General features: G+C 50.6%; 1 protein-coding gene across 1 annotated transcript in view; it reads left to right on the forward strand.

Annotated features, from left to right (window-relative positions):
• The first annotated feature begins 1,563 nt into the window (after nucleotides 1–1,563).
• Nucleotides 1,564–18,712, forward strand: part of LOC149345177 (uncharacterized) — a 138,484-nt gene continuing 121,335 nt past the window's right edge. The window contains exon 1 of the mRNA XM_089546486.1: nucleotides 1,564–1,768. Within this exon, the coding sequence (XP_089402612.1) occupies nucleotides 1,564–1,768 (205 nt within the window). The remainder of the gene's footprint in view (nucleotides 1,769–18,712) is intronic.

The following is an 18,712-nucleotide window of genomic DNA, read 5'->3' on the forward strand; positions in this document are numbered from 1 at the left end:
ATATAATTTTGATAGGAAATATAAAAATAGATTGATTTGTATTAAACACTATATTTATCTCTTTTTGTGACTTTTAATATGTATTTGAAGGTGTGACACGGCAAATTGGGATTAGAAATTAGCAATACGGTGGGAAAAAATTGTTAAATTCAATTCAACATTTTGCTATTAGTGTGGGGATTTATATTAAGAGTCATTTAGAAATTATACTTTCAACATATGTTGCGAGTACCTTCTCGCACACTGCGCACCACTAAGATCAATGTCTTATTTTATTTCTTGTCTTTTTTCTGCGATGGTTGTACTTACACTCATGATCACATCATGCACCTCTTTGCAGCTGCGATGTACAGCCAGGTCATCGTGCAAGAGCTTGGCGAGGAATTTGTTTCAAGGCACTGCAAAAGTTCTTTTACAAGAGGAGTGCAACGATTAGTGCCGATATGACTCATCGATTCAGCGGCTCCGGCAGAGTGCATTTCACGATGTACTGGCACCGTAGATGCAATAAATTTCGTTCTTTCAATCCGTTCTTTCTTTTTTGTATGTCTGCTGACTGCTTATATGTAAAATGTTACACATACAAGCTCCGGCTGGTGGAAAACAAGCGGTATATGTCTGCATTGTTGCTGGCCAGCAAGAGGTGTGGTACAAAACCAGGTGGGACCCCCGATCGCATACAATTTCCCACTGGCCTTGCAAAAGATATGCCACCTATAAAAGTTAGATCAAGGGTGCTAAAGTGGGCACAAGTCGGAGCGAACCTGAGGCTATTATTGATACTGGCGGAATGTGGGCATACTATTGGCGCGAATTTCGGGCCATTATTGACAGATCGACTGAATGTGGGCATACTATTGGCGTGAATGTCGGGCAATTATTCATAGATTGGCTGAATATGGGCATAGTATTGGCACGAATGTCGGGTCATAATTAATAGATTGGCTGAACATGGGCATATTCTTGGCACGAACGTTGGCCATTTCTGGATAGACTGGCTGAATGTTGGGTCAATGCTGGCAGCTAGACTGGCTGAGTATAGGCACAATCTTGGCATGAATGAAGGGCCATTGTTGGAAAAAGTCTCGGATTGCTCAAATGCCAGTGTAGGACCAATATTCATGCCAATTTCCGCCACTCTTTTGCTACTGTTGGACCAATCAATTTGTGCTGCTTGGGTGGGACCCAACGTGGCGCCGTCGCGGGCATGTCCTCACCTGAAAGCGGAGGCGAGCGGGCATCGAGGCACCCTACTTAGAAGGGATGCTTCCGGAACGGAAACATCCGCGGATATTAGGATTTGGTAAACAATTTAAACTCCCGAAACTAAAGCTCGTAAGTCGAACACTGAGGCAGTGTTGGCGGAAAATTTTTTTATGCATGTTCCAATGTCATACCGCGCTTCATTTTGGAGATCCCATGGTCAGCTGGACAGTGTCTGACGGCGCGTGGGCTCGTGCCACCGTAAATAACCTTGGAAGAAGACGAGGAAAAAGCTACGGAACGGGTCCGAAGTGTAAGAAGCCGAATCGGCGGTGTGTTTGGCAGTGTCCGAGGCGCATCATGTGGCTGGTGGCTAGCCTTGTCGTCTTGGTCGGCATTCTCTTCGCGGGCTACTACACCGGTATCAAGCTCTCCTTCGTCGGCATCACCTTCCGCGGCGCAGATAAACTCCTTGACTGGTTTCCTTCACTTCACCTAGCCTCCGGAGATAACGCCAGCTCTAACCAGCAGTTAATATTCCCTGCACCCAACAGAAGTCTAACTCGTAAGTCAGAAACACATCCTTCCTCAGGCTCGTGGCGTTTGTTTACCTTTGCACGTATACGTGGAAATAACGATCGTGTGTCGAAACATTAACCTGACGAATCGAGGAGGAACTCGATTTGACATTTACCATGACGCTTTCTGCAGAACAGAACAATGCCGTCAGAAGCGTTTCTGCCCACAATTCGCGCCTGCGTAGAAGCCACTAGTTGCAGCAGAATACCCGTTGTAGGAAAAGGCCACTGAAACGGCAGTATTGCATTTCAATTTGGATAATGATTACAGTTACAACTATCAAGCTTCACCGCAGCTGTTGGATCGTTTTATAGTACACCACAAATTGTGAAGCGCGCGTATTCCAATGCAATGATGCCCTTTACGTACCCACGGCGCACCGATGAAAGGCTTTTTTGATGCTGTAGTCTGCCGCACGCCTTTTAAGGCGGAAGCCTTTAATGTCTCATCGTTGTAAGCAGGAGTTGTCGACAGAAATGTCACGCTTTTCAATTGGTCGAAACGGTCGTGACGTCACAGTGCGCGAATTTCAAACGGGGTTAATTGGCTAGTAACCATGCAACCAATTGAAGGGATCGTATAGTGACGCTCCTAGTAAGTGGGACTGAGCTTACTTATTTGCTTAATTACCCTATTAGCCTAATTAACGTTTCTAGTCAGGCGAGATAAATAAATAAAACCGAGTAGGAAATTGGTCGAGCTCGGGAATCGAACCCCGGTCTTTGGCGTGCGAGACGAGCATGCTATACACTCCGCCATGCCAGCTCGATGGTTTGGAATGAACAAAGGCCCGTCTAGTGAATACGATGTCTTTGCTCACTCTCATCCTCATCCCTCCCTTCCGGCGAGGTTTAGGTGTCCACCGAGATATGAGAGACAGATCCATTTCCTTTCCTCATAAACCAATTTACCGACGAGCGAGGTGTAGAACCGAATGGGCGATGGCGTTCTTTGGACTCCCTGGCAGCGTTGCAAGACGCTGTCGCGTTCCACTCTTATGGGGGAACGCGGGCGTTCGCATGTGAACGGACGCACTCCACATCAGCTCCGTGTCTTTTCGAAGATTCCGACCCAATTTTCACGTGGGCCACCTAAACTTTTCGGCTACATCGACGGATAACGTCACCTGGAGCACGGCGACACCACTCTTGAGCCGGTAGGCCCATTTTGTGGACTTTTACCGGACTTTTGAGTGGCCACCTGCGGCCGGGAGCGCGCTAGGCCTAGCGTAGGCCTAGCGCGCTCCCGGGGCGACCCCGTGCGGTGCTTGCGTGTCTAGACATCGGCCAGCATGGAACCCCGGGGCGCTGACGACCCTATCATGAATGAACCTACCCGGACCTCGGCCCAAGGTTCGGCGAATATTGAAGGTACGGACGAATCTCCTGCCGCGCCGCCGGTCAATGCAAGCCCCGGACTCGGGGACGCAGTGACCGAGGCCATGGAGACCTCGCCACCGCAGCGGGACGACGGGGCCGACATCGACCCACTGCAAGACGAAGACATGGATCGTTGGGAGCTTGTTTCTTACAAACGGCGCCTAAAAAGGAAAGGCTCGAAGAAAGGCTCGATGGGGCCAGGCGATCCCCGGGAAGAAGCAAGCAACAAGATAGCGCCGACAGCCGCAGCTGGCGGAGCAGAGACGCAAGCCAGTGGCGTGCCGCGCTTTACATTAAAACCACATCTGGCGGGAGCGCAGCGGCAGATAAGGCCACGTCCGCCGCCGCTACCGAAGGATGATATCAAGATCATTTATCGCCCCAAGGGAGGCCTAAAAATCAGCGAAATCCGTGTCGACCAGGCAACGCAAGCCCTCGTCGCGGCCAGCGGAGGAAAGATCAAGGAAGAAGACTTCATCATGAGACTCCGGCCCGGATCGAACATCATGATTGCGAGCACGCCCAACCTGGACATCGGCGACGTGCTCAGGAAGATCGAAAAGCTCACGATCAATGACCAGACCTATGCAACCAACACCTATCCAGCCCTACCGGACGACCTGAAGCGTGCGGTAATCCACGGCGTCATGCCGGGGCAATCACCGGCCCTACTGAAATCCAGGCTGCGGCTTCCATCCCAAGGAGTGAAGATCCTGGAAGCGAGAATGCTGGGAAAGTCGGAAACGGCGCTCATCACGTTCGACGGCCCGTATATCCCGCAGTGGGTCATCTACCGCTCCGGAGAATTCAAGACCTACCCATATCGTCCTACGAGGCAGATCTGCTACGTGTGCGGAGAGCAAGGCCATCGTTCGGACGTCTGTCCAACGCCGAACACCAAGCTCTGCAGGACGTGCGGCACACACGACCCACCAGAAGGCCACCCGTGCAAGGCCAAATGCATGGTGTGCGAAGGCGACCGCGTCACCAGAGAGTGCCGTCGACGCCTCAAGACTACTGACGAGCTCCGGGGCAGCACGACCGGCGGCCGGCAGTCCCGGAAACAACAATGGCAGCAGCAGCAGCAGCAGCAGCAACAACCGCAGCAGCAGCAGCAGCGGAACCCGCACCTGAGTCGAGAGCGCCGACCCAGGTGGCTTAGCTCGGAGCGGGACCATGGCCGCTCCTCGAGCCGACGCCGTAGCACCGTGCAAGATCGCAGCCAGAGCCGATCCAGGGACGACTCTTTCCCGCCGCTCAACCGGTCAACGGCCAAGCCGAAGCAGCAGCAGCAGCAGCCGCCGCAGAAACAACAGAAGGGCGGCGTCAAGGTGAGCTGGGGAGCGGGCTCTCCAAACCCACTGATTCCGCACTCGGATCAAGATATTACGCGTAACTCAAAAGAAATTAAAGCTCTAAGAGAGGAGAATGCACATCTCCGAAAAAAAAATCGATGACCTCATTAAAGAGATGCAGGCTCAGAGAACAGGGCACGTACCGCGGCCCCCGACCCCGGCGGCCGAAGTGCAACGATCTCCAACCCCCTTAGCAGTGAACCCCGAAGAATTAAGAGCTTTCATGCAGCGCGTGGAGGATTTCATGATTCGCACCGAAGGACAGTTCCGCCAAACTCATGCAAGATTAGATGCCATGCAGGTCCAACTCAACCTGTCAGAACAGAACGTCACATTACTACAGCAAAAAGTTGCGTTGCAGGACCAAAGTTTCCGCAACCACGTCAAAAGTCAAAATACGCAACGAATAACAAACGAGGCCCGGGACAGGCTCATACACGAGCGCCGTTTCGGAACTGAAGGCACCAATCAGAACAATGCCCAAAACCATGGCTAAACAAACTCCACTAGAAATCTGGCAATGGAACTGCAGGGGGTACCGCCAAAAGCAGGGACTCCTAATGCAGTTTTTACATACGCAGGGCTTCACACCCGATATAATAGCTTTACAGGAAACTAACACGACACCGTCACTCAGGGGATATACGTGCTACGATAGCGGACGCACGGCAACCTTGGTCAGCAAAAAGTTGGTAGCCATAGCCCATGACCCAATTCCCAACACCAAAATTGAACTCTTAGTGACGGAAATTATTCCCAAAAAGAAGCGTAAGGAAAAGAGTGTCTTTCTCGTAAACCTCTATAGCCCGCCTCGCCAGCGGGACGCGAATTTTGATACACTCTTTCTAGGGGCCAGCAAACTTGCGAAAAGCAACTCGTTGCTCATTGTAGGCGACTTCAACGCTCGCGGACAGCAATGGGGATACCCCACTAATAATCACAAAGGTATACAGGTCGAGGACGCGGCGGAAGCGATCCAATATACCCTCTTAACAGACGAACTTCATCCCACGCGCCTTGGCACTTTGATCTGCCCGGATACGTGTCCGGACTTAACGTTTGTCAGGGGAGTGAAGCACGCAACGTGGGAGAATGCTGGAGAATCTAGGCAGTGACCACTATATCCTGAAGACCACGATAGCAGCCACCAACATCAAGAGCAAGCTCGGCACGGCCAAGATCACCAACTGGCCGGCTTTCCACAAGGCTTGCGCGGACCTGGAAGGGGGGATTACTTCCATAGATGATTGGTGTCAACCTGGACTGTTTGGCAGTCGGCGGCAACCTTTTGCTGCGAACTGACTGCAATCTTTGTGTACGACAGGTAACTGCTTCCGACGGCCACCTGATACCATTATCCTGCGCATATCGTGGAAGAACTGGACAGCTCGGCGCAGCAAATCAGTCCACTTCGGGACAGCGTGACCGGAAGGACCATCACTGCCAGGCTTCCTGGAGGCGGCACTGCTGCCGCTAGACAGCTATAAAACCGTGGTTCACCTGGTTCACCTTCGCAGTCGGCGGCAACCTTTTGCTGCGAACTGACTGCAATCTTTGTGTACGACAGGTAACTGCTTCCGACGGCCACCTGATACCATTATCCTGCGCATATCGTGGAAGAACTGGACAGCTCGGCGCAGCAAATCAGTCCACTTCGGGACAGCGTGACCGGAAGGACCATCACTGCCAGGCTTCCTGGAGGCGGCACTGCTGCCGCTAGACAGCTATAAAACCGTGGTTCACCTGGTTCACCTTCGCAGTCGGCGGCAACCTTTTGCTGCGAACTGACTGCAATCTTTGTGTACGACAGGTGAGCATTGCTGAAAACTCATCACTAGCCTTTTGTCTCGTTATGCCGCCGACTGCAATCTGTGCAATTTGTACCTTGTCATACCGTGTGCTTTGCTACACCTGCTAATATTACTCTCGGCTGTTCACAATGGCACGTTGTGGGGTTTGTAATGAGGCTCTACCTACAGATGGAAAACGAACTGTTTGCTGCGAATGTAGCATTGGGCACCATCTCGGTGACTGCTCCGGTCTTTCCGAGAATACATTTTCATCCATGGGACCAGGAAAACGTGAAAAATGGCGATGTCGCGTGTGTCGCGGGGAGTCACTTCCCGTGAAATCCAATGATAAGCCAACTGAAGAACCATCGGACGTTTTTAAAAAAGTGGCTGCGTTGGAAGAAAAATTGATGGTTGTTTCTGAACTGAAGATAAGCATAGATAGCCTCCTGGCTCTGCCGGCGCAACTCGAGAAGCTTGTCACGACAATTCAAGGCCTGCAAACGACAGTTACTGAGGTTCAAACATCAGTAGAATTCTTGGCATCCAAATACGACACGCTCCTTGCGACTTGCAACGATGCCGTGCAGGCAACAAAGACGCTTGAGCAAAAGGTTGCATTTCTAGAAGGGACTATTGATGAACAGGCTTCGATGATTCACCGAATTCAGTGGGAACTCAATGAAAGTGAACAGTACAGCCGTCTGTCCAATCTAGAGATAAGCGGACTGCCAGTTCAGCCACAGGAAGACCTGCGGGCTGAAGTTGCGCAGATGGCTGAAACACTTGAAGTACGTGACTTCAACCAATCTGAGATAGCCTCCTTGCACCGTCTATCATCGAGACAAGGGAAGATTCCGGTCGTAATGGTCAGGTTTTCGTCCCCGAGCTTACGGGAGAAATGGCTGCAGGTAAAAAGCAAACTTAGGACGCTAAATGAGTCCCACAAGCTCTCCTCCGTTTTCTTCAATGAAAACTTGACCCGTATGAACAGTGAGCTGTTCTGGAAAGCTCGAATCCGAGGAAAGGAAAAATCTTTCAAATTTGTCTGGGTCAAGAATGGCAAAGTTTTCGCCAGAAAAGAAGTGGGGGCTTCCGTTATCAAAATCGCGTCTCTTTCAGACATTGACAAAATGACGTAGGGAAATTCACTATTACTGCTATGGCTTCTTTTTCAAGTTTTGACGTCTGTTTCCAATCATTCCATCCAGTTTCTTTGAGTTCTCTTACTATTCTTCACATTAACATTAGAAGCATTCGAAAACATTGGAATCAATTTCTGGTAATCGCACAAGACCTTTACCAAGTAGTAGACGTATTTGCTTTCACAGAGGTAAATATTGCTGACAATATTACCTGCATGTTCAAGCTTCCGGGTTATACGGAGCATTTCCTTACCCGCCAAATGGGTAAGGGTGGAGGAATTGCTGTTTTCTTCAAGGATTCATTATCGGTTTCCAATATCAACATCTCCATCAACGCTGCAGAGGCAATGGGATTTGAAATTTCGTACAGCAACATTTCGAGTCATCTCCTTATCATATACCGACCACCGTCTGGAAACGTGGCTAATTTTATCACAGCATTGCATGACGTTTGTAAGCAAAGGTTTAGCCAAGGTAACCTATGCATAATGGGTGACTTGAATATTGATCTGTTAAAGCCTGAGAGAGCATCTGCACAAAGCTACCTAAATGCCCTTGCGGATCATGGTATAGAAACACTACTTTCAGTGTGCTTTAAAAATGCACACAAGCCAATCCCGAAAAACGCTGCGGTTTTTTTGCACAGCTCCAGTTGCACTGCATGTTCTTGCTACCCCATTACATGTGTTCCGTCCGTGAAATACCTTGGCATTTACTTTGACAGTGATTTATCCTGGAACACGCACATGGCACACCTCAGTAAGAAGCTTAGAGGCGTCGCATGCTTGCTCTATGCTCTAAGGGCCTACCTGCCATTTGCCATAAGACGTTTAATTGCACAGTCTTTGGGGTATTCTCTGCTGAGATATGGCATGTGCTGTTTCTTCAACTGTTCTGCAACATGGAAAAATAGGATAAACCGTATTCTCAAGAATATGGCTAAGAGTGTCATCTATTCAATACCCCATAAACAGCAAAGTGTATTCCTTTCTTCAGGTCTGCCTTCCTTTGACATTGTGTTCAAACAAGTCACTGTACTCAGATATTTCTGGAACTCTGAATTTCGGTTCCACAACGTTAAACCAATCCCATTAAGAAAAGTTTCTCGATATATTGTCCCTGCAGTGCGAACTCATTTTGGTATGTCTATGAGGTCATATTATATCCCATGTATATTCAATGAGATGCCTGATAATGTTTTCAACTTGAACACTCGCAGACAGTTACGTGATGCTATTGCCGAGCTTGAACAGCTCTAGTGCATATGTTTTAATGTAGTACACAAAACAATGAATTGATTTGGTAACACAGGTTGTTGCTGCTGCCGGACGGCGCCCTACAAGCCCAATTGAGGCTTTGGCGCGTCCGCGTCTTGTATTGTTTCTTTGGTGTGAATAAAGTATTTATTATTATTATTAACAACTTAAAGACATCCAGAAGCGGTACACTCAGGAAGTGGATCGCACCGAGCAAACACCAGAGGTGGACCCTCGGCTCATCAGGCTATGGGAGGCACGTCGAGGACTCACCAAGCGCTGGAAGAAGCAGCGCTTTAACAGGAAGCTCAAGCTCAAGATTGCAGAAGTCACCAAGATAGCGGAGGAGTACGCGACCCAACTGGCCAGGCAGAGCTGGCAGCAGTTCAGTACCTCGCTGGACGGCACCCTCAGCACGGCCAAAACGTGGCGTATACTCAAGAGCCTCCTCGACCCTACCCAAACCAGGGCCGAAAGCGGGAAAGCTATCCGCAGACTCGTCCACACCTTCGAGGGTACGGAAGAGGAACTGCTAGGTAAGGCCAAAGAGAAATGCTACGGCACGACCTTGCCTGCGGCATACGCGAAACCATACCTGGGGAAACCGAACACCCATTTAGACAGGCCGATCACCAGGGAAGAAGTGTTCGCTGCCATAAAGGCATGCACGCGGAAGACTGCGGCGGGAGCAGACAAGATCCAGAACGCACTCATACGCAACCTCTGCGACGAGGCGGTCGACCAACTGACCACCTTTCTCAACGGGCACTGGGCCGCAGGAACGGCTCCTGAAGAGTGGAAGCATGCAGAGGTCGTAATGATCCCCAAACCGGGTAAGAAACTCCAGATCGAAAATCTCCGACCTATCTCACTCACCTCCTGCCTAGGCAAGCTCTACGAGCGAGTCGTTACTCGGAGGCTCCAAAGCTACATGGAAGACGAAGACCTGTACCCCCACAGTATGTTCGGCTTCCGAGCCCACCTCTCCACCCAGGACATCCTCATACAACACAAAGAGGAAGTCCTCACCAACGTCCCGAGCGTAGGCGAGAACGTGGTTATGGCCCTCGACATCAAAGGAGCCTTTGACAACGTTAGCCACACGGCTGTAATGGAAGGACTCGACAACCTCCACTGCGGCGAGAAGATTCACAGCTACGTGAAGGCCTTTCTCTTCAACCGCACTGCAACGGTTGGGCTCGGAGACCTTCGAAGCGCTAAATTTTCGACCCCCAACAAAGGCACACCTCAAGGGTCCGTCATCTCGCCACTACTTTTCAACGTGGCCATGATCGGCCTCGCGAGACAACTCGAGAAGATCAAAGGCATACAGCACGCAATATACGCTGACGACGTCACGGTCTGGGTTACCACTGGGTCGCTCGGCCAGAAAGAAGAACGACTGCAAGCAGCGGCAACCTGCGTGGAAGAATATGTCAGTGCACGAGGCCTCGCCTGCTCCACCGAAAAATCAGGACTCCTGCGAGTCCACAAAAGGAAACACAAGGAAGGGTCCCTCAATGTCTCCCTCGAAGGACAGCTAATTCCCGAACGAGACAAGATACGAGTCTTGGGAATGTGGCTGCAGAGCAACCAGCGATGCGGCCATACGCTCGGCCTTCTCAAGCAATCGACCACTCAGGTCGCCAGAATGATCACACGCGTGTCGCAGAAGCGGAGCGGCATGCGAGAGGGGGGTACCCTGCGCCTGGTTCAGAGCCTCGTGGTCAGTCACGTGGGTTACGCCCTCCCGTACTTCAAACTCAACAAAGGAGAAGTGGATAGTGCAGATACCATACTCCGCAAAGCTTACAAGACAGCCCTGCATCTACCAATGAACACCTCCAACGAAAAACTACTGGCTCTTGGAATTCACAACACCTTCGAAGAGATCAAAGAAGCCCAACTGGCCACGCAGTTAGCTAGGTTCCAGCAGACTCCTAAGGGGCGCTCGCTCCTTAGGCGACTGGGGCTAGGCGGAACTGCGGAATTCGAGAATCGTACTGCGAGCATACCGGACGCAATCCGCCAGACGCTAAAGGTTCGCTCCTTTCCCCGGAACATGGACCCTAACTTGCATGCGGCCCGTAGGGCAGCCCGGGCGAGGTATGTACAACAAAATCTAGCTACAAAATCCACAACGGTATACACGGACGCGGCTCCGTATACAGGAAGCTCACATAACAGCACAGTGGCGGTAGTTGTTGATTCGAACTTAAAGGAATTAGCTAGCGCCTCAGTGAGGGATTGCACGGTAACCGAAGGGGAGGAGCTGGCCGTAGCTCTAGCGGCGGTAGCCGGTTATCGAAGCAACATGTCCCTTACCATCCTTACAGATTCGAGAGAAGCGTGCCGTAACTACATGAACGGCCGCATAGGTCGCGCCGCGCTCCGGCTCCTCCAGAGCGCGACCCCACCAAAAGTCACACATAGCATTTACTGGGTGCCAGGACACACCGACATAGCGGGGAACGAACGCGCCGACGAGGTAGCTCGAGGGTATACGAGCCGAGCTTCCTCCCAATCGGACGATCTACCCGACCGAGTCAGCCCTACGTACTCAGACATTTATAAGGGGGTACGGATCCGCTATCCGCCGCCTCATCCTGATCTAAATCAACTAGAGGCAGTGTATTGGCGAAGATTGCAGACAGGAACATTCCCAAACCTGCATATCCTTAGCAAGATTTACCCGACGCAATATCGGGACACTTGCCGTGGTGTGGCAGCAAACCATCGTTGTACCACATCACATGGGAATGCAGTAAAAACGACAGCTTTCGCAAAGACCCGAGTGCAGAACAGTGAGAGAGCCGGCTCTCCAGCGGCGATCTGGGTTGGCAACAAGGTCTGATCCAGCACGCCCAACGAGCAGCGAAGCTCAGCGGTGCCCTGGAATAGGGGCACCGACCCTGTGAGAAGAAGGAAGATGGACCTCTTCTTTCTCGTCTGCTACTAGCACCTTTCTAGAGCAATAAAAGTCTTTCCTACCTACCTACCTCCACTCTTAGAGGCGAAGCTTAACATCTGAACCACACATCAGTGACCACACTTTAGGTCAAAAAGTGCCCCCTGAATTTTGACGGGTGTCCACCGAGATACGTGAGACAGCTACTGCGTAATTTCCTTTCATCAAATACAATTTTCATTTTCTTTATCACGGCTCCTCTTTCTCTTTCTTCTTTCACTCCCACTTCCTCCCTTCCTGTACGGTGCGGTTCAGGTGTCTACCGAGATGACAGAGAATTACTGCGCCATTTCCTTTCCTCAAAAAGCGTTGCGTTCAAAGGGCAAGGCATCGCGCCGAACGGGTGGTGGCGTTCCGTGGACTCCCTGGCAGCGCTACAACACGCTGTCGCGTTCCACTCCTAAAGGCGAAGCTGAAGCGCCATGAATTAGCAGGTAATTAGTATTAAGGCATTAATCAGTGATTAACCATTAATTAGAGATTTGGCATCACTTAGTAATTAGTACTCAATTATACGTGACGCCACCAGTGCCACAGAAGCAGCGAAAGTGGTGCGGAAAACGCTTTCGCCTCTACGCACTTTAGACAGTCAAAGTGACACCTGAATTTTTTCTGTGCACATTTCAGGTGGACACTAGGCTTCAGACTGTATATCACACGTTGTGCTACTAATGACCAATACCTCCATTTTACATAATTCTAAATCGCAGATACGGCATATATGACATGACCTCTTTGTAATGAAACATGCCAGTAAAGTTATCTGACTGCAGGGATGCCGGAATAAATCGACATAAAACAAAGACCCCGGGAGAGCTGCAACTGCATACTTTGAGCTGGCCACCGCGAAATTGTGACGGCCATCCATCGAGCTTCTTTTCGCTGTTAGTGTTCGATTTAGTTATTTGGCGAATAACCAGGCCTGAATGCAAGAAACACGAACAAGCGCTCCTTCCATGACGACTTGGCCTCGTTTGCGAAGGTGGTGGACCAAAATATGGCAAGCTACATGAAACTGCAAACATCCTAGAAGGTGAAAAGAAAATTCAGGGGGCATTTAAGACTTGTGCTGTGAAGGTGAAACGCTTTGGGTGTCATCATGAGCGTTCGACACCCATGGAGGTTGCGCACTGAGAAAAGTGAATTAAGGTTCAGAAGCAGAGCTTTTTGGTCTTGTTGGTGCATGATCATAGCGATATAATAGCGCAGAGTAGGACAGGACACACGAAGAAGACACGAACAACACGAGCGCTAACTTCCAACAAAATTTTTATTCCACACATGCATTCATGCCTTGGTGGCATGAATGCCTTGATGGCATGAATGTTTTGAAAATCTTCAGATTTGTTGATGATTCCTAATCTTTGTTAGCAGTGACTCTGGCTCACTAAAATCAAAAGCCGTAGACATTTTAACTATCATGAATGATTGTTTTGACCCACTTGTTTTGACCACTGAATTTCCAGTAAATGATTCTATCAGGTTTTTAGATCTCAACTTCACCTTTCATCCTAATCACATTTGCTGGACCTACCAGTCTCGTAGTAACAAGCATGTATTGCCTTATAATTCTGCACACTCCAAACTCGTAAAAAGAGCCATCGTCAACATGTGTTTTCAGAACTCCCTGAGAAAATCTTGTACGCACAGGATGGATGAAAGTTTTAAGGAGCAGACCAAAAGGCTGACTGATGCTGGGTACCCCACCGATGTCCAGGTGTCTGTTGCCGAGAAGCTTTTAAGAAAACTGAATGAAGATAAATGTCAACAGGCCCCGATGCACGGTGAAAGGAAGCGCTTTATTGTATTGCCATATCTGCGCAAGATTTCTCATAATCTGAAAAGGATTGGACAGCGGGCAAACGCAACTGTCGTATTTTCGGCGCCAAAAAAACTTGCCTCGTTGTGCGAGATTGGGAAAAGCAACAGCAACAGAACACGTGGATGCACGACTCGTCATCAGAAACCGTACGTGTCATGCATTGAAGGTGTCGTGTATAAAATACCGTTATCATGCGCGGGCCATTACATCGGCCAGACGGGGAGATGCCTCAGTCAGCGATTGATGGAACACGCACGCGACGTCAAGAACGGGAAAGAGAAATCACTTGTTGATCACATTCATTTATGCGAATTTAAAACATGCAAACCATTTTTTGAGAAAACTGTTGTCCTTGCAAAAAGTAGGGATATGACCACGCGGTTAATTATTGAAGCAGAGAGGATAAATTCTTCGAGAGAGACATGTATAAGCACTCCTTCTATCTTTTTATCGGATAAAGAGCTATTATTTCTCAGACAACGTTACTGATAGCACAGGTGATGACGTGGTTTTGGTGTTAAATATGTTGCATGTGTGAAATAAAAATTTTGTTGGAAGTTAGCGCTCGTGTTGTTCGTGTGTCTTGTCCTACTCTGCGCTATTATATCGCTATGGTGAATTAAGGCTCGCCTCTGAACGCTGATTCCAGGAACGCTGAATTCACCAAGGTCCGAATGGAACACTCGGACAATCTGTTCGAATACCTCTCTTTGAAGAGGTTGAAGACTGCTCTCGCGAGCTAGTCTTCAACCTGTCTAATAGACGTATGGTCTGCGCAAAGATGCATCCTACGACACGACCCACAGCGGTGTACGCCTAATGGTTGCTTTACAGTTTTGATACAAAAATTGTTTTTTTTTTCTCGGAAGGTGAAAGGCGCAGCAACTGTCACATTTTGATGGACACCTCAACCGCGCCTTTAGGGAAGAAATAGTCGCGGAAGACATGCAGTTGAACGAGGATATGACGTCTGTTCGAATCCCTGCGCAAGCTAGCCTCCAACTTGAGCAGCATACAGCGTGTTCCGCAATTAAACGTGCGCCGTAGAAAGATTCTTCCAGCTAAACTGCTGAATTATTCGAGCTCACATTTCGCACAGAAATAACATTTCGTCGGCAGAACTGTTATGCTAGATTTGTTTGGGCATACTGAAAACGCTCAGCTTTCTGCTCTTCTAATTGTTTGGGCAATTGCAAAATCGATCAAAAAAGTCCGAATCTTGCATCGTCTGCAGCGACTACTAAACAAAAGCCATTACTTCACCTAGTGCACATGTGGCGGGCCGAGGAGATTCGGCAAAGGAGGGGGGTGTTGTGCGGGAGGTGTGAAGATGCTTCTTCACGAAAGACACGAGATTTAGTGGTGTTTTGGCCAAAGTTAATTTTTTGAGATCACTGATAAAGCAGCTAAAAAGCGTCTTCAAGCCTTCCGCAAGCTCCTCTATACTGAGCCGGAGTGCCGAGTTCGAACTAGGCAGCGGCGGCCGCCTTTTTATTGAGGCGGAACACAAAAAGGCCCCCCGTTTGCTGTAAAATGTCAGTGCACGTTAAGCACACCCAGGTGGTCGAAATTACTCCGGAGACCTCAGTTACTTCCATTTTTTATTTCACTCCCTCCTTTATGCCTTCCCACGGGTCGGGTGTCCGCCGACATGCATAATAAAATTGGTAAATTCATTTTTGAGGAATGGAGATAGCTCAGTATCTGTCTCACATATCTCGGTGAACACCTAAACCACGCCATAAGGTAAGGGAGGAAGGCTGGAGTGAAAGAAAGAGAGAAAGATGTGCCGTAGTGGAGGTTGGTTGGTAACAACTTTATTCATAGTCCTGCAGAGCTTTCGCCGACGGGGCCTTGGGTCTCGCACGTGGGGACGTCGAGGCGCAGTGTCATCGCACAGGTGACACAAGCCCTAACTCACATTATCCAAAAATGGATAAAAGACAATCCGCGCGTCCTTAAACGCGTAGGGCCAATCAGGGACGCTAACCGCCCCTCCAAATTCAACAGAGTTATTCCCGATGAATTTGACTTCTCGGAAGACTCCTGCACGTCTGCGCCGGGCACTAGCGGACTGGGGAGTCTTAACAACGTAACCCCACCCTCCGCCTCCGACCATGGCCCCCAACCCTAAGTCGCGAGCAAGAACAACTCAGCCGCTTACACTAACGCAGTGGAACTGCCGTGGTCTCAAGAACCGCACGAAGCGGACTCATCTCCGCCTCTATCTTGAGACCTTTGAGTTCCTCGTTGCCGTGGTTGCCCTTCAGGAACCCGGTGCCGGGGCCAAACTAACAAACTACACTACATTTCAACACAACCCGCAGACATGTATACTTGTTCACAAGCAGTATACTGCGCAGGAGGTGACGCTCCCCACAACACCGCCTTTCCCATACACGATGGTGTCAGTGCTGCCCCTAAAGCGGTCTGACCCACCTGTACACATTCTAAACATTTACTGCCCACCTAAACTTAAGAACGTCACGTTCAATGAAATTTTCACCCAAGCTATGCAGGTGGCTGGAAGGGATCCCCTTCTGATCGTCGGGGATTTCAACGCCCCGAGCAGGCTATGGGGGTACCCCCGGGAGGACAGACGTGGGAGGAAGCTTGCGGAACTTCTTTCCACACTTGGACTCACTTTACACACTGACCCCGCCAACCCAACACGTGTCGGCAATTCGATTCAACGAGATACTTGCCCGGACCTCACATTTACACGCAACATACGCCATGCCGACTGGCTGAATACAGAGGACACTCTGGGTAGTGATCACTGTATAATCAACACAACCATTTACATGCGTCCCCTGAAACGTCCACTAACACAAGCTCGTGTCCCGGACTGGACGACTTTCCGCACCTCTCTACCCATCGTAGACCCCCTCCAGTCGGGATACGACGCATGGTCCAAATCGCTCACGTCTACACTCACACAACACGAAAAGCTGATACAGCTCACAGAAACACAAACGGACGTGGACAACCACTTGCTCCACCTTTGGAAGGCCCGCCGCAGCCTCACCAAACGATGGAAGAAACAGAAACATAACAGACGCCTAAAGAAACGCATCCTCGAACTCACACAACAGGCAGCAGAATATGCTACTCAGCTAGCCGACACTAACTGGATGGACCGGTGCAACGCGGCTGCGCGCCAGATGTCTGGCCGCAACACGTGGCGCCTATTCTGCGCTCTCATTGATCCAATACAAACACGCACGGAAACCCAACGCCACTTACATAGGGCCTTGCACAACTTTAAAGGATTGACAACACAGCTAGCGCACACGCTCAGGGATCGATACCTGTGCACCACTAAGGACCCCCGGCCGGCGGCGTACTCTTATGCAGGCGAAGAGAACATGGAGCTGGACACTCCGTTCCAGCTCCACGACCTCCGGGCGGCCTTAAGCAAGATGAAGCGGGGCACTGCACCCGGGCGCGACAAGATTACGGTCAAGCTCTTGGCCAACCTTCCCGACGCAGCCTACGCCGCGCTCCTCAAATACATCAATAGCATTTGGGACGGAGAGACTCCTCTCCCTCTCGATTGGAAATCGGCTCTCGTGACCTTCATTCCGAAGGCCGGCAAACCTATTGATGTGGAGAACCTTCGCCCCATCTCCCTCACGTCTTGTGTCGGCAAGCTGATGGAGACGATGGTGCGTGACAGACTCTCCGATTATCTCGAAACACAGCACATTTTCGCAGACACTATGTTCGGTTTTCGTCCTCACAAGTCAGCACAGGATATACTTCTGCAGCTCCACCACGACATTTTAGATCCTGTAGAATGTCCCCACAACGACAAGGTGGTCCTGGCCTTGGATCTTAAAGGCGCATTCGACAACGTCAAACATGAAGTAATCCTGGACCACCTCAGTAACACCAACTGTGGCCACAAAACATTCCATTACATAAGACAATTTCTTACAGACCGTCAAGCCTATATACGCATACAAGATGCGGAACACGGGCCATACACCATCGGCTCGAGGGGAACACCTCAAGGCGCGGTCCTGTCTCCCCTGCTCTTCAATTTGGCAATGCTTCGTCTTCCCTCCAAATTGTCTTCTCTGCCCGGGATACATCACGCTCTTTATGCGGATGACATTACAATCTGGGCCACGCAAGGTAACCTGGGCCACATGGAGTCCTGCCTGCAAGCAGCGGCAACCCTAGTCGACGACTACGCGGCCTACTGCGGACTCCAGTGCGCCCCAGCTAAATCAGAATTTGTGCACTTACGTCCCTCCCCTCGGGACACAACACCGCTTCGCATCAGTCTCCCCTCGGGACCGATCCGGGAGGCCAAGAAGATCCGCGTCCTTGGCCTCTTCATACACCACCAACGCAGAGTCGACACCACCCTAGCCAAACTTCGCACGGTGGGAGACCAGGTGGGCCGCATGGTCCGCCGGGTCTCCAACAAGCGGGGCGGATTACGAAGCAAGGATGCACTGCGGCTTGCCCATGCTTTCGTAACGAGTAGAATCCTCTACTCAACTCCCTACTTGCACCTGCGCAAACACGATGATGACCAACTGGAGGTCATCCTGCGGAAAGTCATCAAGCGGTCTCTCGATCTCCCGGTCACCACGTCCAACCAGAGGCTTCTGGCTTTGGGCGTGGTGAACACATTTAGGGAGCTTCGAGAAGCCCACTTAGTCAACCAATACACGCGTCTTTCACAGACCACGTCCGGTCGCCGCCTCTTGGACCGGCTACACATCAAACATGACTACCACATTGAGGAAAGGGAGAGAGTGCCAGAACCCTGGAGACGCGCCCTCCGGGTCCGACCCCTTCCCCGCAACATGTCCAGAGAAGACCATAGCGGTCGTCGCCAGGCGCGCGCGGAAGCGTTGGCGCGATACTATGGTAACCAAGAACACGTGTATTACGTGGACGTTACCGGCCCACACCACGGGGGGTGGTACACGGCCGCAGTCGTACACAACACAAACACAGTTAACGGGCTCACTTTCAAAGCCTACAACGCAACACACGCGGAGGAGATTGCCATTGCTCTGGCTCTCACGAATCCCAAGTCAAAACACATCATCACCGACTCGCGAGGGGCCTGTCGGAACTACGAGTTGGGCTGGGCTCCCCCGCTTGCCTGGCGCATACTGGAATATAGCTGTCGATGCGAAGATCCAACTCCACGCAACCTGATTTGGGCCCCCGGTCACCAGGGACTCCAGGG

Source organism: Amblyomma mixtum, chromosome 5 (assembly GCF_055824585.1).
Source record: "Amblyomma mixtum isolate Tamu chromosome 5, ASM5582458v1, whole genome shotgun sequence".
NCBI lineage: Eukaryota > Metazoa > Arthropoda > Arachnida > Ixodida > Ixodidae > Amblyomma > Amblyomma mixtum.